The sequence below is a fragment of the Bos javanicus genome, chromosome X, assembly GCF_032452875.1.
Source record: "Bos javanicus breed banteng chromosome X, ARS-OSU_banteng_1.0, whole genome shotgun sequence".
NCBI lineage: Eukaryota > Metazoa > Chordata > Mammalia > Artiodactyla > Bovidae > Bos > Bos javanicus.
Genome location: NC_083897.1, coordinates 81,998,988 through 82,014,307, shown reverse-complemented (window position 1 = coordinate 82,014,307; position 15,320 = coordinate 81,998,988). Strand labels below are relative to the sequence as shown.

Genomic DNA, 15,320 nt, shown 5'->3' with positions numbered 1-15,320 from the left:
CACTGTCTAGTTGGATGGCCTTAAGCAGGTCACGCAATCTCTCTGGGCCTCAGATTCCTTATTTATGCAATAAAGGGATGAGACTAGACTAGTGATATATAAGGTCTCTTCCAGCACGAATATCCTGAGTTAAAGTTGTATATATGGGTTTTGTTGTTGTTGTTCTTAATATGTGGGTTTTAATAATACCACCTTTATATGGTATTATATGGTGTCTGAGAAGTTAAAAGAAGGAATATATGTGAGAGCACCTTGTAAAGGATAAAATGCCATGCAAGTATTGGTATTAAAGCACTGTAACCACTATTACAAATATTCCCATTTGTCCCCTTTGGCAGAAAAGAAGGAGCAGATATTCTGGTCTCTAGTAATAAAAGAATGGAGATGAACTGGGATGGAGTGACTTGTCCAGGGGCATGCCAAGTATTGAATATAAGACTAGAGCCCAAGTCTCCTAATTCCTAACCTGGTATTCTTTATGTTACAATTTTTACCAGTTTTTTATCATTCTGAGATATAATATAGCACTGAAATCAGTGCTAGAAGAACTATAGACTCTAAAGAAATAATTTTCAACCCTGGTTACACATTAGAATCCCCCAGGGAGCTTTTAAACACAGGGAGCCTGAGACACCACGCCCAGATATTCTGATTTAATTAGTCTGAGGTGGGACCTGGCATTTTTGAAAAACTCCCCAGAGATTTCTTATGTGCACATGGACATCACCAGATGGTCAGGGTTGAGAACCACTGACATAAAGGAACCCCAAAGGTCTTTCATCTCTACTTCCCACTCTATATAAAGACTATTATAGTGGTTCCCAATTATAGTGTTGGGACATGCTGGTTGGTTGCTAGCAGTTGTGATACACACGTGTGTACACACATATACCACATACATCATATTTGAGATTATGTCTGTGGCAAGGTCTTGCTCCCTCTCTTATATTTTGATCCCGGTTTGGGAGAAAACAGGATGAAGTTACAGCTAGTGCACATGGCATTCATGTGAATACATCTAACGTGTACATCATGACTGTTCTATAATACCACTCCCAGGTGTTTAGCCTCTGCTTGCTTGAAAACAAGCAGTCTACTAGGGGGAAGCTCACAGTCTCACAGGGAATCCCATTGTATTCCAAGTGGCTGTTAGAAAGTTGTACTTTGTTGAGCGAAAGTGTGCTGTCCTATAGATCATCCCAATGAGACTTTGGCTATGTAAAAGTTGACTTGTTCTTCCTTATAACAACCCCTAAGATACCACTTTCCTACCATTAACCTTATGGATAAAATGAAGACACATGGCCTGGGTAATAGAGTGTTTTTGAGGCAGATAGATAAATGTGTAAATGGTCAGAGGACCATACCCAACATATAGCAATCAATGGATCAATGTCATTCTGGTGAGGTATCTCTAGGACATGTCTTAGAACGCTGTCTTTTGCTCTGTCTTATTCAAAGGAGTCAAGTTGGGTTTTGTTTTGTTTTATTACATCCAGTGTTGGCAAAGGTGACAGGTGGGCATTTCTGTCTGTTGTTGTTAAAATGTAACTTGTCATACCTTTCTGGAAAGCACCTTGCAAATATGTATCAGAAGCCTTAAAAATATTCCTATCGCCAGGGAGGTTCAAAGGGAGGGGACATATGTATACTTATGACTGATTCATACTATTCATGGGGTTCTCAAGGAAAAATACTGAAGTGGTTTGACATTCCCTTCTCCAGTGGACCACATTTTGTCAGAACTCTCCACCAGTATGAAAAGGCAAAAAGATATGACACTGAAAGATGAACTCCCCAGGTCGGTAGGTGCCCAATATGCTACTAGAGAAGAGTGGAGAAATAGCTCCAGAAAGAATGAAGAGACTGAGCCAAAGTGAAAACAATGCCCAGTTGTAGATGTGACTGGTGATGGAAGTAAAGCCCAATGCTGTAAAAACAATATTGCATAGGAACCTGGAATGTTAGGTCCATGAATCAAGGGAAATTGGAAGTAGTCAAACAGGAGATGGCAAGAGTGAACACTGATATTTTAGGACTCATGGACGGGAATAGGAGAATGTAATTCAGATGACCATTATATCTACTACTGTGGGCAAGAATCCCTTAGAAGGAATGGAGTAGCCCTCGTAGTCAACAAAAGAGTCTGAAATGCAATACTTGACTGCAATCTCAAAAACGACAGAATGATCTCTGTTTCCAAGGCAAACCATTCAATATCACAGTAATCCAACTCTGTCCCAACCACTAATGCTGAAGAAGGTGAAGTTGAATGATTCTATGACCTACAAGACCTTCTAGAACTAACACCAAAAAAAGATGTCCCTTTCATTGTAGGGGACTAGAATGCAAAAGTAGGAAGTCAAGAGATACCTGGAATAACAGGCAAGTTTGGCCTTGGAGTACAAAATGAAGCAGGGCAAAGGCTAACAGAGTTTTGCCAAGAGAACAACACAAAAGATGACTCTGCACATGGACATCACCAGATGGTCAGTATTGAAATCAGATTGATTATATTCTTTGTAGCCAAAGATGGAGAAGTTCTATATAGTCAGCAAAAACAAGACCGGGAGCTGACTGTGGCTCAGATCACAAACTCATTATTGTAAAATTCAGACTTAAAGAAAGTAGGGAAAACCACTAGACCATTCAAGTATGACTTAAATCCTTTATGATTATACAATGGAAGTGACAAATGTATTCAAGGGATTAGATCTGATAGACAGAGTGCCTGAAGAACTATGGATGGAGTTTCATGACATTGTATAGGAGGTGGTGATCAAAACCATCCCCAAGAAAAAGAAATGCAAGAAGGCAAAATGGTTGTCTGAGGAGGTCTTACAAATAGCTGAGGAAAGAAGAGAAAGCAAAAGGCAAAGGGGAAAAGGAAAGATATCCATCTGAATGCAGAGTTCCAAAGAATAGCAAGGAGAGATAAGAAAGCCTTCCTCAGTGATCATTGCAAAGAAATAGAGGAAAACAATAGAATGGGAAAGATTAGAGATCTCTTCAAGAAAATTAGAGATACCAAGGGAACATTTCATGAAAAGATGGGCATAATAAAGGATAGAAATGGTATGGACGTAACAGAAGTAGAAGATATTAAGAGGTGGCAAGAATACACAAAAGAACTATATAAAAAAGATCTTAATGATCTAGGTAACCATGATGGTGTGATCACTCACCTAGAGCCAGACATCCTGGAGTGCAAGGTCAGGTGGGCCTTAGGACGCATCACTACGAACAAAGCTAGTGGAGGTGATAGAATTCCAGTTGAGCTATTTCAAATCCTAAAAGATGATGCTCTGAAAGTGCTGCACTTAATATGCCAGCAAATTTGGAAAACCCAGCAGTGACCACAGGACTGGAAAAGGTCAGTTTTCATTCTAATCCCAAAGAAGAGCAATGTCAAAGAATGTTCAAACTACCACACAATTGTGCTCATCTCACATGGTAGCAAAGTAATGCTCAAAATTCTCCAAGCTAGACTTCAACAGTACATGAACCAAGAACTTCCAGATTTTCAAGCTGTTTTAGAAAAGACAGAGGAACCAGAGATCAAATTGCCAACATTCATTTGATCACAGAAAAAGCAAGAGAATTCCAGAAAAACATCTACTTCTGTTTCATTGACTATGCTAAAGCCTTTAATTGTGTGGATCACAACAAACTGCTGAAAAGTCTTCAAGAGATGGCAATACCAGACTACCTGACCTGCCTCCTGAGAAGTCTATATGCTGGTCAAGAAGCAACAGTGAGAACCGTACGTGGAACAATGGACTGGTTTCCAATTAGAAAGAGTATGTCACGCTCTATATTGTCACCCTGCTTATTTAGCTTATATGCAGAGTACATCATGCTAAATGCCAGGCTAGATGAAAAACAAGCTGGAATCAAGATTGCCGGGAGACATATCAATAACCTCAGATATGCAGATGACACCACCCTTATAGCAGAAATCGAAGAGGAACTAAAGAGCCTTCTGATGAGGGTGACAGAGGAGAGTGAAAAAGCTGGCTTAAAACTCAACATTGAAAAAACGAAGATCATGGCCTCTGGTCCAATCACTTCATGGCAAATACATGGGGAAACAATGGAAAGAGTGAGAGACTTTATTTTGGGGAGCTCCAAAATCATTGGAGATGGTGACTACAGCCATGAAATTAAAAGACGCTTGCTCCTTGGAAGAAAAGCTATGACCAACCTGGACAGCATATTAAAAAGCAGAGATATTACTTTGCTGACAAAGGTCCATCTAATTAAAGCTGTGGTTTTTCCAGTAGTCATGTATGGATGTGAGAGTTGGACCTTAAAGAAAGCTGAGCACTGAAGAATTGATGCTTTTGAACTGTGGTGTTGGAGAAGACTCTTGAGAGTCCCTTGGGCTGCAAAGAGATCAAACCAGTCAATCCTAAAGGAAATCAGTCCTGAATATTCATTGGAAGGACTGATGTTGAAGCTGAAACTCCAGTACTTTGGCTACCTGATACGGAGAACTGACTCATTAAAAAAAATCCTAATGCTGGGAAAGATTGAAGACAGGAGAAGAAGGAGATGACAGAGGTTGAGATGGTTGGATGGCATCACTGACTCGATAGACATGAGTTTGAGCAAGCTCCGGAATTGGTGATGGACAGAGAAGCCTGGCATGCTGCAGTCCATGGGGTCACAGAGAATCAGATACGACTGAACGTAATGTATGGCTGATTCACGCTGTTGTATGGCAGAAACCAACACAACATTGTAAAGCAATGATCCTCCAACTAAAAATAAATTTTTTAAAATGTTCCTTTCCTTCAGCCCTGTAATTATACACCTAGGTATTTATACCAAGTAAGTAGTCATTGATATGTAAAAAGATTTATAAATCATTTTTGAGCACAGACTATGTATCAGGCACTGCTTCTAGGTGCTGAGGATAATAAACAGACATGTCAGATCCTTGGCCTCATGAAACTGAAGACATTCTTGTGGAGAGAGACACATAGTGACCAGAAAACAAAATAATTTTAGATGATAAGAGATGAAACAAAAATATAGTCAAATCTTAGAGAATGATGGGGTAGGAAGAGAGTACTTTGGAAGAATGCTTGGAAGAGGCCTCTAAAGAGGAGATATTTAAGCTGAGATCTGAACAAAGTGAAGGAACAAGCCGGGAACAAAATCAGAAGAACATTTCAGGAAAAGGAAACCGTAACTGCAAAGGTCTCAGGGTAAGAATGATCTTGGCTTATCAAGGAGCAGCTGAAAAGGTCAGTGTGGCTGGAGGATACTGAGAAATGAAAGAGTGCAGTACAAGGGCAGGTCAGAGGGGTAATCAGGGCCCTTGTCAGTCATGGTAAGATTTGGATTGTATTTATGTACCAGGATATTTGCTGTATGTAACATGATTCTTGGAGAAGGCAATGGCAACCCACTCCAGCACTCTTGTCTGGAAAATCCCACGGACGGAGGAGCCTAGTAGGCCGTAGTCCATGCGGTCACAAAGAGTCGGACACTGAGAGACTTCCCTTTCACTTTTCACTTTCATGCATTGGAGAAGGAAATGGCAACCTACTCCAGTGTTCTTGCCTGGAGAATCCCAGGGACAGGGGAGCTTGGTGGGCTGCCATCTATGGAGTCGCACAGAGTCGGACACGACTGAAGCGACTTAGCAACAACAACATAGCAACAACATGATTTATAATGGTAAAAAATTTCTTTCAAAATAATCTTAATATCTAACATTAGGTGACTGATTAAGTAAATTGACATTTCCACATAATGAAAGGCCATATGCAGTTGTTAAATATTAAAAATCATGGTTTTGATTTTCAGATTTTATAGAATACTGTATATTCTCATAATAAGGAGGGGTAGATGTTTTAATGGTTTCTTTTACCTTCACAACTACGGAACAATGGTGATGGTTTTCCATATGAAAGAGAGTTGAGGGCTTGAATTTAACTATAAATGCAGTATGAATCCACAAAGATGGCAAGCTAAAAAATGTTACTGTAATTTTAGGACTCATAACCAGAACTATTGAGTTCATAACAAGGGAGGTGCTTCTCTCAATCTACTTCACAATGGTCACACCACATTTAGAAAGTTGTGCTCATTTCTGGATGTCACAATTAAAGATGAACTTGGACAAATTGATATATAGCTAAGGTGCTGAGAATTCTTGGAAACCATGTCATGTGGTGAATCATTGAGGGAGCTAGGTATATTTAGCTTTGAGAGGATTTGGACAGAGTGGGATTGGGGAGTGAAAATGATACTTAGGGTTTGAACATCTGTGCTGTGAAAGTGGGGTTAAACTGATTTCATGTCATTCCAGATGGCAGAATTGGGTCCTGAGGTCAGAATTTATATAGAAACTGTTATCTCAGGATAAATAGATCGTTGGATAATAAGACCAGAGATGTTAGAGTGGGGCTTCATACATCAAATCAGGCTTTTAGTGGTCACTGAGGTCTTCTCTGACTAATCCATCATTCTGTGAGCTCTGCCACCTATATTTGTTCCAAGCCAAACTATCCTATTTTCTTCCACCATTTCTCTTATAACATCACTTCCTGTAATGCTGGTTACCCGCCGCTTTTTGTATAATGCCCTCTTTATGAAACACATGCACACAGTGAACTCCTGAATGTGTGTGCAAGGAAACATTGATAAAATGAGCTTAATATGTGGAAAGCGCGTGTAACAGTGCCTCAGTTCAGTCGCTCAGTCGTGTCCGACTCTTTGCAACCCCATGAATCGCAGCACGCCAGGCCTCCCTGTCCATCACCAACTCCCGGAGTTCACTCAGACTCACGTCCATCGAGTCAGTGATACCATCCAGCCATCTCATCCTCTGTCCTCCCCTTCTCCTTCTGCCCCCAATCCCTCCCAGCATCAGAGTCTTTTCCAATGAGTCAACTCTTCGCATGAGGTGGCCAAAGTACTGGAGTTTCAGCTTTAGCATCATTCCTTCCAAAGAAATCCCAGGGCTGATCTCCTTCAGAATGGACTGGTTGGATCTCCTTGCAGTCCAAGCGACTCTCAAGAGTCTTCTCCAACACCACACTTCAAAAGCATCAATTCTTCAGTGCTCAGCCTTCTTCACAGTCCAACTCTCACATCCATACATGACCACAGGAAAAACCATAGCCTTGACTAGACGGACCTTTGTTGGCAAAGTAATATCTCTGCTTTTGAATATGCTATCTAGGTTGGTCATAACTTTCCTTCCAAGGAGTATGCGTCTTTTAATTTCATGGCTGCAGTCACCATCTGCAGTGATTTTGGAGCCCCAAAAAATAAAGTCTGACACTGTTTCCACTGTTTCCCCATCTATTTCCCATGAAGTGATGGGATTGGATGCCATGATCTTCCTTTTCTGAATGTTGAGCTTGAAGCCAACTTTTTCACTCTCCACTTTCACTTTCATCAAGAGGCTTTTTAGTTCCTCTTCACTTTCTGCCATAAGGGTCGTGTCATCTGCATATCTGAGGTTATTGATATTCCTCCCGGCAATCTTGATTCCAGCTTGTGTTTCTTCCAGTCCAGCATTTCTCATGATGTACTCTGCATATAAGTTAAATAAGCAGGGTGACAATATACAGCCTTGACACACACACACGTTAATATGAGCTATTACTACTGTAGCCTTTTTAGTAAAGGTGAAATATGGCACTATGATGAGTATGGATCAGTTGTGGCATATCCATAGAATGAAGATGAATGGAACAGGAGCTACATGCATCAACAGATTTGTGCTAAAATATACACATGAATAAGCATCTAATTCGAGAGACTGCCCCTGAGAGGGAGGGAGGTGAATGGGATCAGGATGCTTCAGTTGTATCTGTTTTTTACTCAGTTGGGGAGACTTCCCTGGTGGTCCAGTGGTTAAGATTCCACACTTCCAATGCCAGGGGCACAGCTTCCACCCCTGGTTGGGGAGCTAAATCCCACATGCCGCAACTAGCCAAATTGAGGATTGGGAACATGAGTGGGTTTTTTTATTGTCTACACTTTTTAACCAAAAAAAATAATGGTGCCCTAAAATAGAATATGTTATTTCAAATGGGATCTGACTGACCCAGGTATATTGAAGCAAATTTCTTCACTTCTTGTGATTTCTGAACTCCAAATTTCTGCCTGACTTTCTTTCTGACAGCCATTTCACACTGTTGACTCGAAGCTTGCTGACACCTCAAGTCCCTAGACCTTTTTTGCACAGACTACCTTTTTGTTTTGTGTATGTGTGTGTTTTCGGGGCTTTTGTTTGCTTTTGGCTCAGTTGCGAGTGCAGCTTGTGGGATCTTAGTTCCCTGACCAGGGATTGAACCAAAGCCCTCAGGCCCTCAGCAGTGAAGTCTCAGACTCCTAAGGACTGGACTGCCAGGGAATTCCCTTCACAAACTTCTTTTAAGCCAGATTTCCCCCCATATTATATTTATATGGCTGATTTAGGGGGGAACCTAAATGGTAGATTTACATTTATCCCTGCTATAACTTTTCTACTTCCAGCCCATGATTCTAGCCTGTCAAAATATATTTGAATTGTGTTTCTGTTATCTTACATATTAATCATCCTTCCAGCTTTATGTCATTGTTACCACTGATGAATATGCCTACCTTGTAGACTGGCTATGAGACTCAAATGAGATTTTGCATTTCTATATATGAAAGTACTCAGAAAACTGTAAAGTGCTATACAGATGTAAATTATTTTATTTCATATTATCAGTGATTTATTAAAATGTTGAATGATTAAATTGCTGAGGACAAAGCCAAGGCCAACACTAAACAAACTAGAAATGTGAGTTGGATGAAAGTACAGCTGGGTAGATCTCAAGATACTGAGCAACTCTACTCAGTTATTAAATCTGTCTAACTCCCATCCAGCCCACGGTCCTTCACTTTGGCCATAAAATCATCATGAAAATCTTTGTCAATTGCTCTGCATTATTATGGTACCCCTCCAATCTGTCTTTCAAGTATACTATCCCAAAAGTGTGGCATGACTTGTTCTTAGAAAAAACCTATGGTGGTTCTTGATGATCATTGTTTTACTAAAGAAGAGAGGACTGCAAAGATAGAAGTTTTCACTTTTTCTAGAATGGCTTGTGAATGAAGGGAAGGTACTTCAAACCTAGTCTTCTGACTCAGTAATGTTTCTTTCTACAAACCTGTTTTGCAGTGTTCCTGCAAGGGCTGGTGTGGGAACAAGCAGTGTGGGTGCAGGAAGCAAAAATTGGACTGTGGCGCAGACTGCAGCTGTGACGCCACAAAGTGTAGGAACCGTCAGCAAGACAAGGTAGGATCAGTGCTGTCACCCCTCACCATCCCTTCAGACCTCCCAGCAGTCTGTGCCCTTTTCTTCCACCTTCAGTCTTGAAACCTGGAGTCTCCTGCTCAGCCCTTCCCACCCTCCTTCACCCTGAACCAGAAAAGGCTATTTCATTTCTCAATCCTTTCTTGCTGCTAGCCTGTCCACACCACCCCTCCAGAAGCCACAGCCCCTCCCAGGAGATTCCCAGATACGCAGTTCCTCACCCCCAGCCTTGGCTATAAAGTTTCTGTGCAATGTCTAAGGCAGGAACAAGGAACCAGAAAGCAAGCATTTACAGGCATACAGCCACACAGGATCAAACTAGTCCGGAGGCTTAGCTGGAATTGTAAGGGCCATGTGCTGAGGTGGCATCTTCCAAGAAAGAAGTTAATCCTTCTGACATCTTGAGACATTAGTTACTTAGACCTTTGCCATGGGAACCAGCTATTCCATGGCTCTAGGAAAAGACCCACAGCAACTTGGTCTTCCTGATAAGCAGTGTTCGTGAGCCAAGCTGACTGTAACTGTTCTTACACTGCTCCTGGGAATAGCAAACTCAGGTGAACAAAATGTGCAGGAGACGGGCAGCACCAGGAAGGTCAGATCCCAGTCCTTGCCTTCTGCCCACCTGTGCCCACGAGCAAAAGTCCATTCCTACCGCTCTCCATGTAATACACAGGAATTCCAGCAAGACTAGTTCACCATGCATTTTGCAGTTTTGCCCTGGGTCTTCTATTTAAAAGACTTCTAGGATAGGTAGTCATTAGAGAACTAAAATGGCAAGCTAGAGGTCAGGCTAAGAAGTGTAGAAGTAGCATTATAGAAAGACCTTAAGTGTTCTCTGTTCCCATGCTTTTCTCAGTTTAGGTTCTAGAGTCCTACAGTGGCTCCAGACAGAGGAGTATGGCCCAACTCAGTTTGACCCCATGCCAGCCAAAGCAGCTTGCTCTTGTTTATTTATCAAGTTTCCTCTAAGAATTTCAGTTGTAAAACCACTAATCTAGTCCAATACTGCCATTTTACAGAGAAGGAAACTAAGGCCCAGAGATAAGCCTCAGTGACTCGCCTGATATTACACAGCTGGTCATGGCGGCTAAGATTAGACCTCAGGCTTCCTGACTTTTAATCCACTTCAGTTTCCATGACAACAGGCTATAAATCTAATCCAAGCTCTACCACAGAGTCGCCTTGTTACCTAAGCAACTCCTCTTTCTTGGCCTCAGCTTCCTCTCTGAAAGGAAGACTGATACAGGCAACACTCTGTAGAAATGCTAAAAAGGATATTGTAGATTGTGGAGGGGAGAGGATTAATTGAAGAAATGGCCAAGGCTCAGCCTTGTTTTAAACCTTGCCTCATGATGTGTCCTGTGCTCTCCTCTCCAATCCTTTGCCTTCAGAGGCTTCCTTTGAGCATTGTGAGCCCTGCCCCAGCAAGATCACCCTAAGACTTGCTTAGACTGTCTGATGAGGCCCTCAGAGCTGGTATCTCACTGGCTGAAGGGGAGCAGACCAGCTGTGTAACCATAGGAGCTGAATTTCTTTTTTTTTTTTTAATATAAATTTATTTATTTTAATTGGAGGCTAATTACTTTACAATATTGTATTGGTTTTGCCATACATCAACATGAATCCGCCACGTTTCTAACATGCCAGTCTGCTTGGTTCTCAGGATAGCCTGGGCACGGTTGAGCGGACTCAGGATTCTGAAGGCTCCTTCAAACTGGAGGATCCCACAGAGGTGACCCCAGGATTGAGCTTCTTTAACCCTGTCTGTGCCACTCCCAACAGCAAGGTAGGTGGGCTAAAAGCCAGGTGTTTCCAAATGTATCAGTGTCCATCTCTGCTTTAGCACTGACAGAGAGCTGTGGGGTAGGGAAGGGAAATAAAGCTTGCTGAGAGTTGGGCATCGGCTAGACCCTGTTTTCTTCAACAGAGCAATTTTGGGGGTCACCTGTGGGAGTGTGCTAAAATTTGTAGTGGCTAGGCTGTGCTGAGCCTCTGAACCCAGCCCAGATCTAGTCACAGCTATCTCTGTCCTTCCTAGATCCTGAAAGAGATGAGTGACGAGGAGCAGGTACTGTTAAAGAAGACGGCTCCAGCTGCCTCCTCCCTTGGCCTCTCAGAGTCGAAAGATGTAGCAACAGAAACCCAAGGAAATAAAGCTCCGGGGAAGAAAAAGAAACGAGCCCTGGCCAGCAATACCAGCTTCTTCTCTGGCTGTTCCCCCATTGAAGAAGAGGCCCACTGAAGCTGGATTCATCATCTCTGCCCCCGTCTGGCCTGGGTGATGCATTCAGGTTGCAGCCAGAGGGGTTTTGTAATGACTCCTGTTGATTTTGGACTCCTTGCTGTGGAACAAAGGAACAACACATTACTGAAAAAGAGTGTCCAGCACCCCCAGCCCCAGACTACTACTCTCCTCTCCAGAAGGGTGCTGAGCTACCTGCTGAAGAGAGAACGAACTCTCTTCAGAGACCTTCCTGGTGACTCATCAGGAACGAGGCTGAGGCTGTCTTATCTCGAGGTTGTCTCAGCTTAATGGCAGAGCCTGCTCTGTGTTGGAGGCCTGGCACAGATCCTTCACGCCACCTCCAGAATGGGGTTGGGAATCTTTCCTGTCTCTGGATTTCAATGTTTTAACAGCACCCTTAGTTGTCTTTCATGTTGCTGGGAGGTAAATGAAATCTTTTTAAATGTTAATGTTAAGTAAATAAATAAATCTTAGTCCATCTGCTGTTTGGAAGGATTCTTCTGTGCCAGAGGGAGAAATACAATTTCAACCCATGTTCCTCCACCCCTGGGAATTCTATTAAGGAAGTTGGTGCAAGTGCCCAAACCTCACCGCCTTGTAACAGCACTCTTTCCCCAAGGGGTATGTGGAGCAGCAAGCCATGTTTCTTCATGTTGCTGTTATCTCAGGAAGTTAGAATAATGCTAGCAAGGCCAGTGACCTGAGCTTCACTGGAGAGCCTGCTTGACTTTCAGATTTCGAGGGAAGGAACCACATTTACTAAATTTACTAAGCAAATTTACTAAGCATCTCGTGCTTGCCACAATTTTATCCACTCCTCACAAAAACGTTCAAGGTAAATAGATCTCATTTTGCACATGAGGAGATAGATACAAAGAAGCTGTCACTTCACTGGTCACAGAGTTAGTAATAGAGCTATGACTTGAACCCAGATGTGACACCAAAACTTACATGACCCAAGAATGACAGTGTTGGCCATTAACTAATGCCCCGCGGTCTGACCTGGCATTGGGATGTGGGATGTTACTGCTGCCCAGCCCCCGGACAGCACCCCACTTGCTGCCTGCTTTCTCCTCTGAAAGGGAAGAGGAGGGGCGTGACTGACTCCTCTTGCTGCATCAGGGCTCTCTATCTTTGCTTAAGGCCCTGGTCCTAGGGCCTTTGTATCCATGCATTCTGAATCCCAGCCCCCACTCCCCCCAAAAAAGCTCCCAGAATTCGGCACATGAAAGCCAAGACTCCTCCAGAATCCAACAGAGTCCAAGTAGAAGAAACTGAAGGACAACCTGCCTAGAGCGAGGTGACCCTGCAGCCTTTGCTGGCCTCCTGCCAGCAAGCGGCCCTGCTTCTCTTTGCATTTTAATGCGGAGGGAGCAAGGGAGCCTTTGCCATTGCCAACTGGAGCCTCTGGATACAATGGAAAGGCAGAGAAGGAGGGGGGCCAGCTCTTGGCATAAGAGAGCCAGTCATCTCACTGTTTTCAAATCTAGTGAGTTTGGGGGGAGGGGTAAGCTTATTCCCAGAGAAGGCATTCTTTCCCACCAACACTTTTGGTAAAGTAAAAAAACTAAAAGGTAGAGAGAGAAGGTCAGTCAAAGCCAGCCCCTAGTCCCCAGCCCACCCAGAGGCCCATGCTTTAGGGCTAAGCTGACTCTACAACCTGCCCACCATCCCTCTCCTGCTGATGGTGTGGTGACAGCATCCTTTGTATGTGTTCACCTTCCAAAAGCCGGTGACCCTAACATTATACACTGTTTGAGTGATTCTTGGAAAGAGACTGTAGATGCCTTGGGGTCAAGGCAGCTGGAATGATGCAAATCTCAGCACATCTTAAATGAGCATATCCTTTCTGGGCTGATGGGTGGAAGAGAAGGGCTGCTAGTATCACTCAGGCCCCACTAGGTCCCCAGAAACCCCTGGTCCAGAAACAGGGTGAAACAGGAAGTGGCTTGCAACTCTTCTAGATGCACCACCTTGCAGACGTGGATCCCAAGAGGGAAGGGGAGGCTGATGAATTAAAGCTCTCCTCCCAGGGAGCTTGAGACTGAATGCTAGACTTCCTCACACACATACACACCCTTTTCCAGGGGACTGACTGGGCCCCTGCTCCTTACTGCCAAGTTTCAAAGTTGTGTGGTCACCTCCCCCTAGCTTCCCACCCACCCGTGCCCTCAGCCCTCGCTTCCCTGAGCCAGGACAAAGCCCAAGCACTGACTGAGAGGAGAACAGGAGGAGGGACAGAGGGATGGGGAAAGCTGCACAAAGGAATTCCTCACCCCAAGCCCCCTGACCGGCGGCAGCGGCAGCAGCAGCAGCGAGTAAAGAAGCAGATCTGCTCACCCTCCCCCTTCCTGCTTCCCATCTTCCCACCAACGGGGCACAGACACCACAGGCCACAGAGCAGCTGCAGGCCTTGGGAGAGGACCCACACAGCCTCCGGTAGGTGGCAACAGTGCCACCTGTTTGACTGGTGGGGCTGAGCCAAGGACTGGAAGAGGGAGGAGGCAGACAACTCGGAGAGAAGCTGGGAAGCAGTGCAGAGCACAGAGCGGAGCTGCTGCTGAGAAAAGGTGTGAGGGCTTGGGAAGGCTTGGGGCCACAGGCGGGAGTGGCGGGAGTGGTGGGGAGGAGACCGGCTCCTGCTGGCAGGCAGTGCGCCCAGGGATTGAGCAGCACCCCTGGTCAGCATCCCTGACTGGAGTTTTCTGACTGCTCAGCTCCTGGCCCCATCCTACAGCTCCTGGAGGGAAAGGGGACCCTGGAAGGCAGTGATTGGGGTGCAGGGGCAGGACCTGCGGTACAGATGGAGCCCGAGGCAGGCTCCTAGCACTTGGTGGTCCCACCATGGGAAGAGGCAGGGGACCTCCCTTTGGGTGGGCTTTTTCCTTAGAGGGGTGTCAGGGAGGGGAGAGGTTTCCTCCCCTCAGGCCCTCCCTCAGCTCCAATCCCCTAACTTCCAAGCCCTTCCCCAACTCTCCTTTCCAAAGGCAAGTAGAGGGTGAGAAGGGCTGCTTCAGGAGCAGCCATATCCTCACTCCTTCCAGGGCCCCGGCCACTGTGCACCCCTGACTCCACAGCCTCAGGGGAGCCCAGACCACACACATTTTGGGTGTATCGAGGGGCACCGTTACATATTCCAAGTCACCTAGAAACCCATTTCACTACCAGCCACTAGTGCACATGCAAATGCTGACACAAACCCCACACCTTCTCATGTAGACTCACAATCACATGTCCAGCCTTGTGTGGAGATCAGTAAGCCAGTTTGGTCTCAGCTTGACCCCAAAGCACAAGGTCCAGAGATCCCCTGCCCCAAGACAACCACACACCCCCATGCACACCTTTGCCCTGTATCTGTTGTACTTTCACCAAAGTGACCTCAGAGGGTGGGGCCCCTGAAAGGGGAAAGGCGGCGACTTGGTTCCTGGCTGGGGTTGTGGGATGACTGGGCAGGAAGGGACAGGACTGGGGCAAAAGGGCTTCGATTTTCCAGGTGTGTGCTGGCAGGAAAAAAGTTCCTTCAGGAGGTAAGGAGTGACCCAGGCAACTCGTACTCCTCAAGACTTCCCCATGCTGCTGGTGCCCCCTGCCCTCCGGAAGGCAGAAATAGAATCTTTCAGTTCAGGGCTTTGTGATGTCTCCAATCTGTATCCACAGCAACTGACCAACTAGCCACTAGCCAGGCCTCCCTGGGTCCCAGGCCAGGACTGGTGTCTCTGCTTCAGGTTTTTCCTGGTTCCTGTGGTGGAAGCCACACCATGG

The 15,320-nt window shown here is 44.8% G+C and overlaps 1 protein-coding gene across 5 annotated transcripts in view; it reads left to right on the top strand.

Annotated features, from left to right (window-relative positions):
* KIF4A (kinesin family member 4A) overlaps positions 1–12,036 on the top strand; it is a 130,239-nt gene extending 118,203 nt beyond the window's left edge. For all 5 annotated transcript variants that reach the window (XM_061409819.1, XM_061409815.1, XM_061409814.1 and 2 more), the window contains 3 exons: positions 9,176–9,292; positions 10,977–11,099; positions 11,352–12,036. In XM_061409819.1, the coding sequence (XP_061265803.1) occupies positions 9,176–9,292; positions 10,977–11,099; positions 11,352–11,555 (444 nt within the window). In that variant the 3' untranslated portion in view covers positions 11,556–12,036. The remainder of the gene's footprint in view (positions 1–9,175; positions 9,293–10,976; positions 11,100–11,351) is intronic.
* The last annotated feature ends 3,284 nt before the right edge of the window (positions 12,037–15,320 follow it).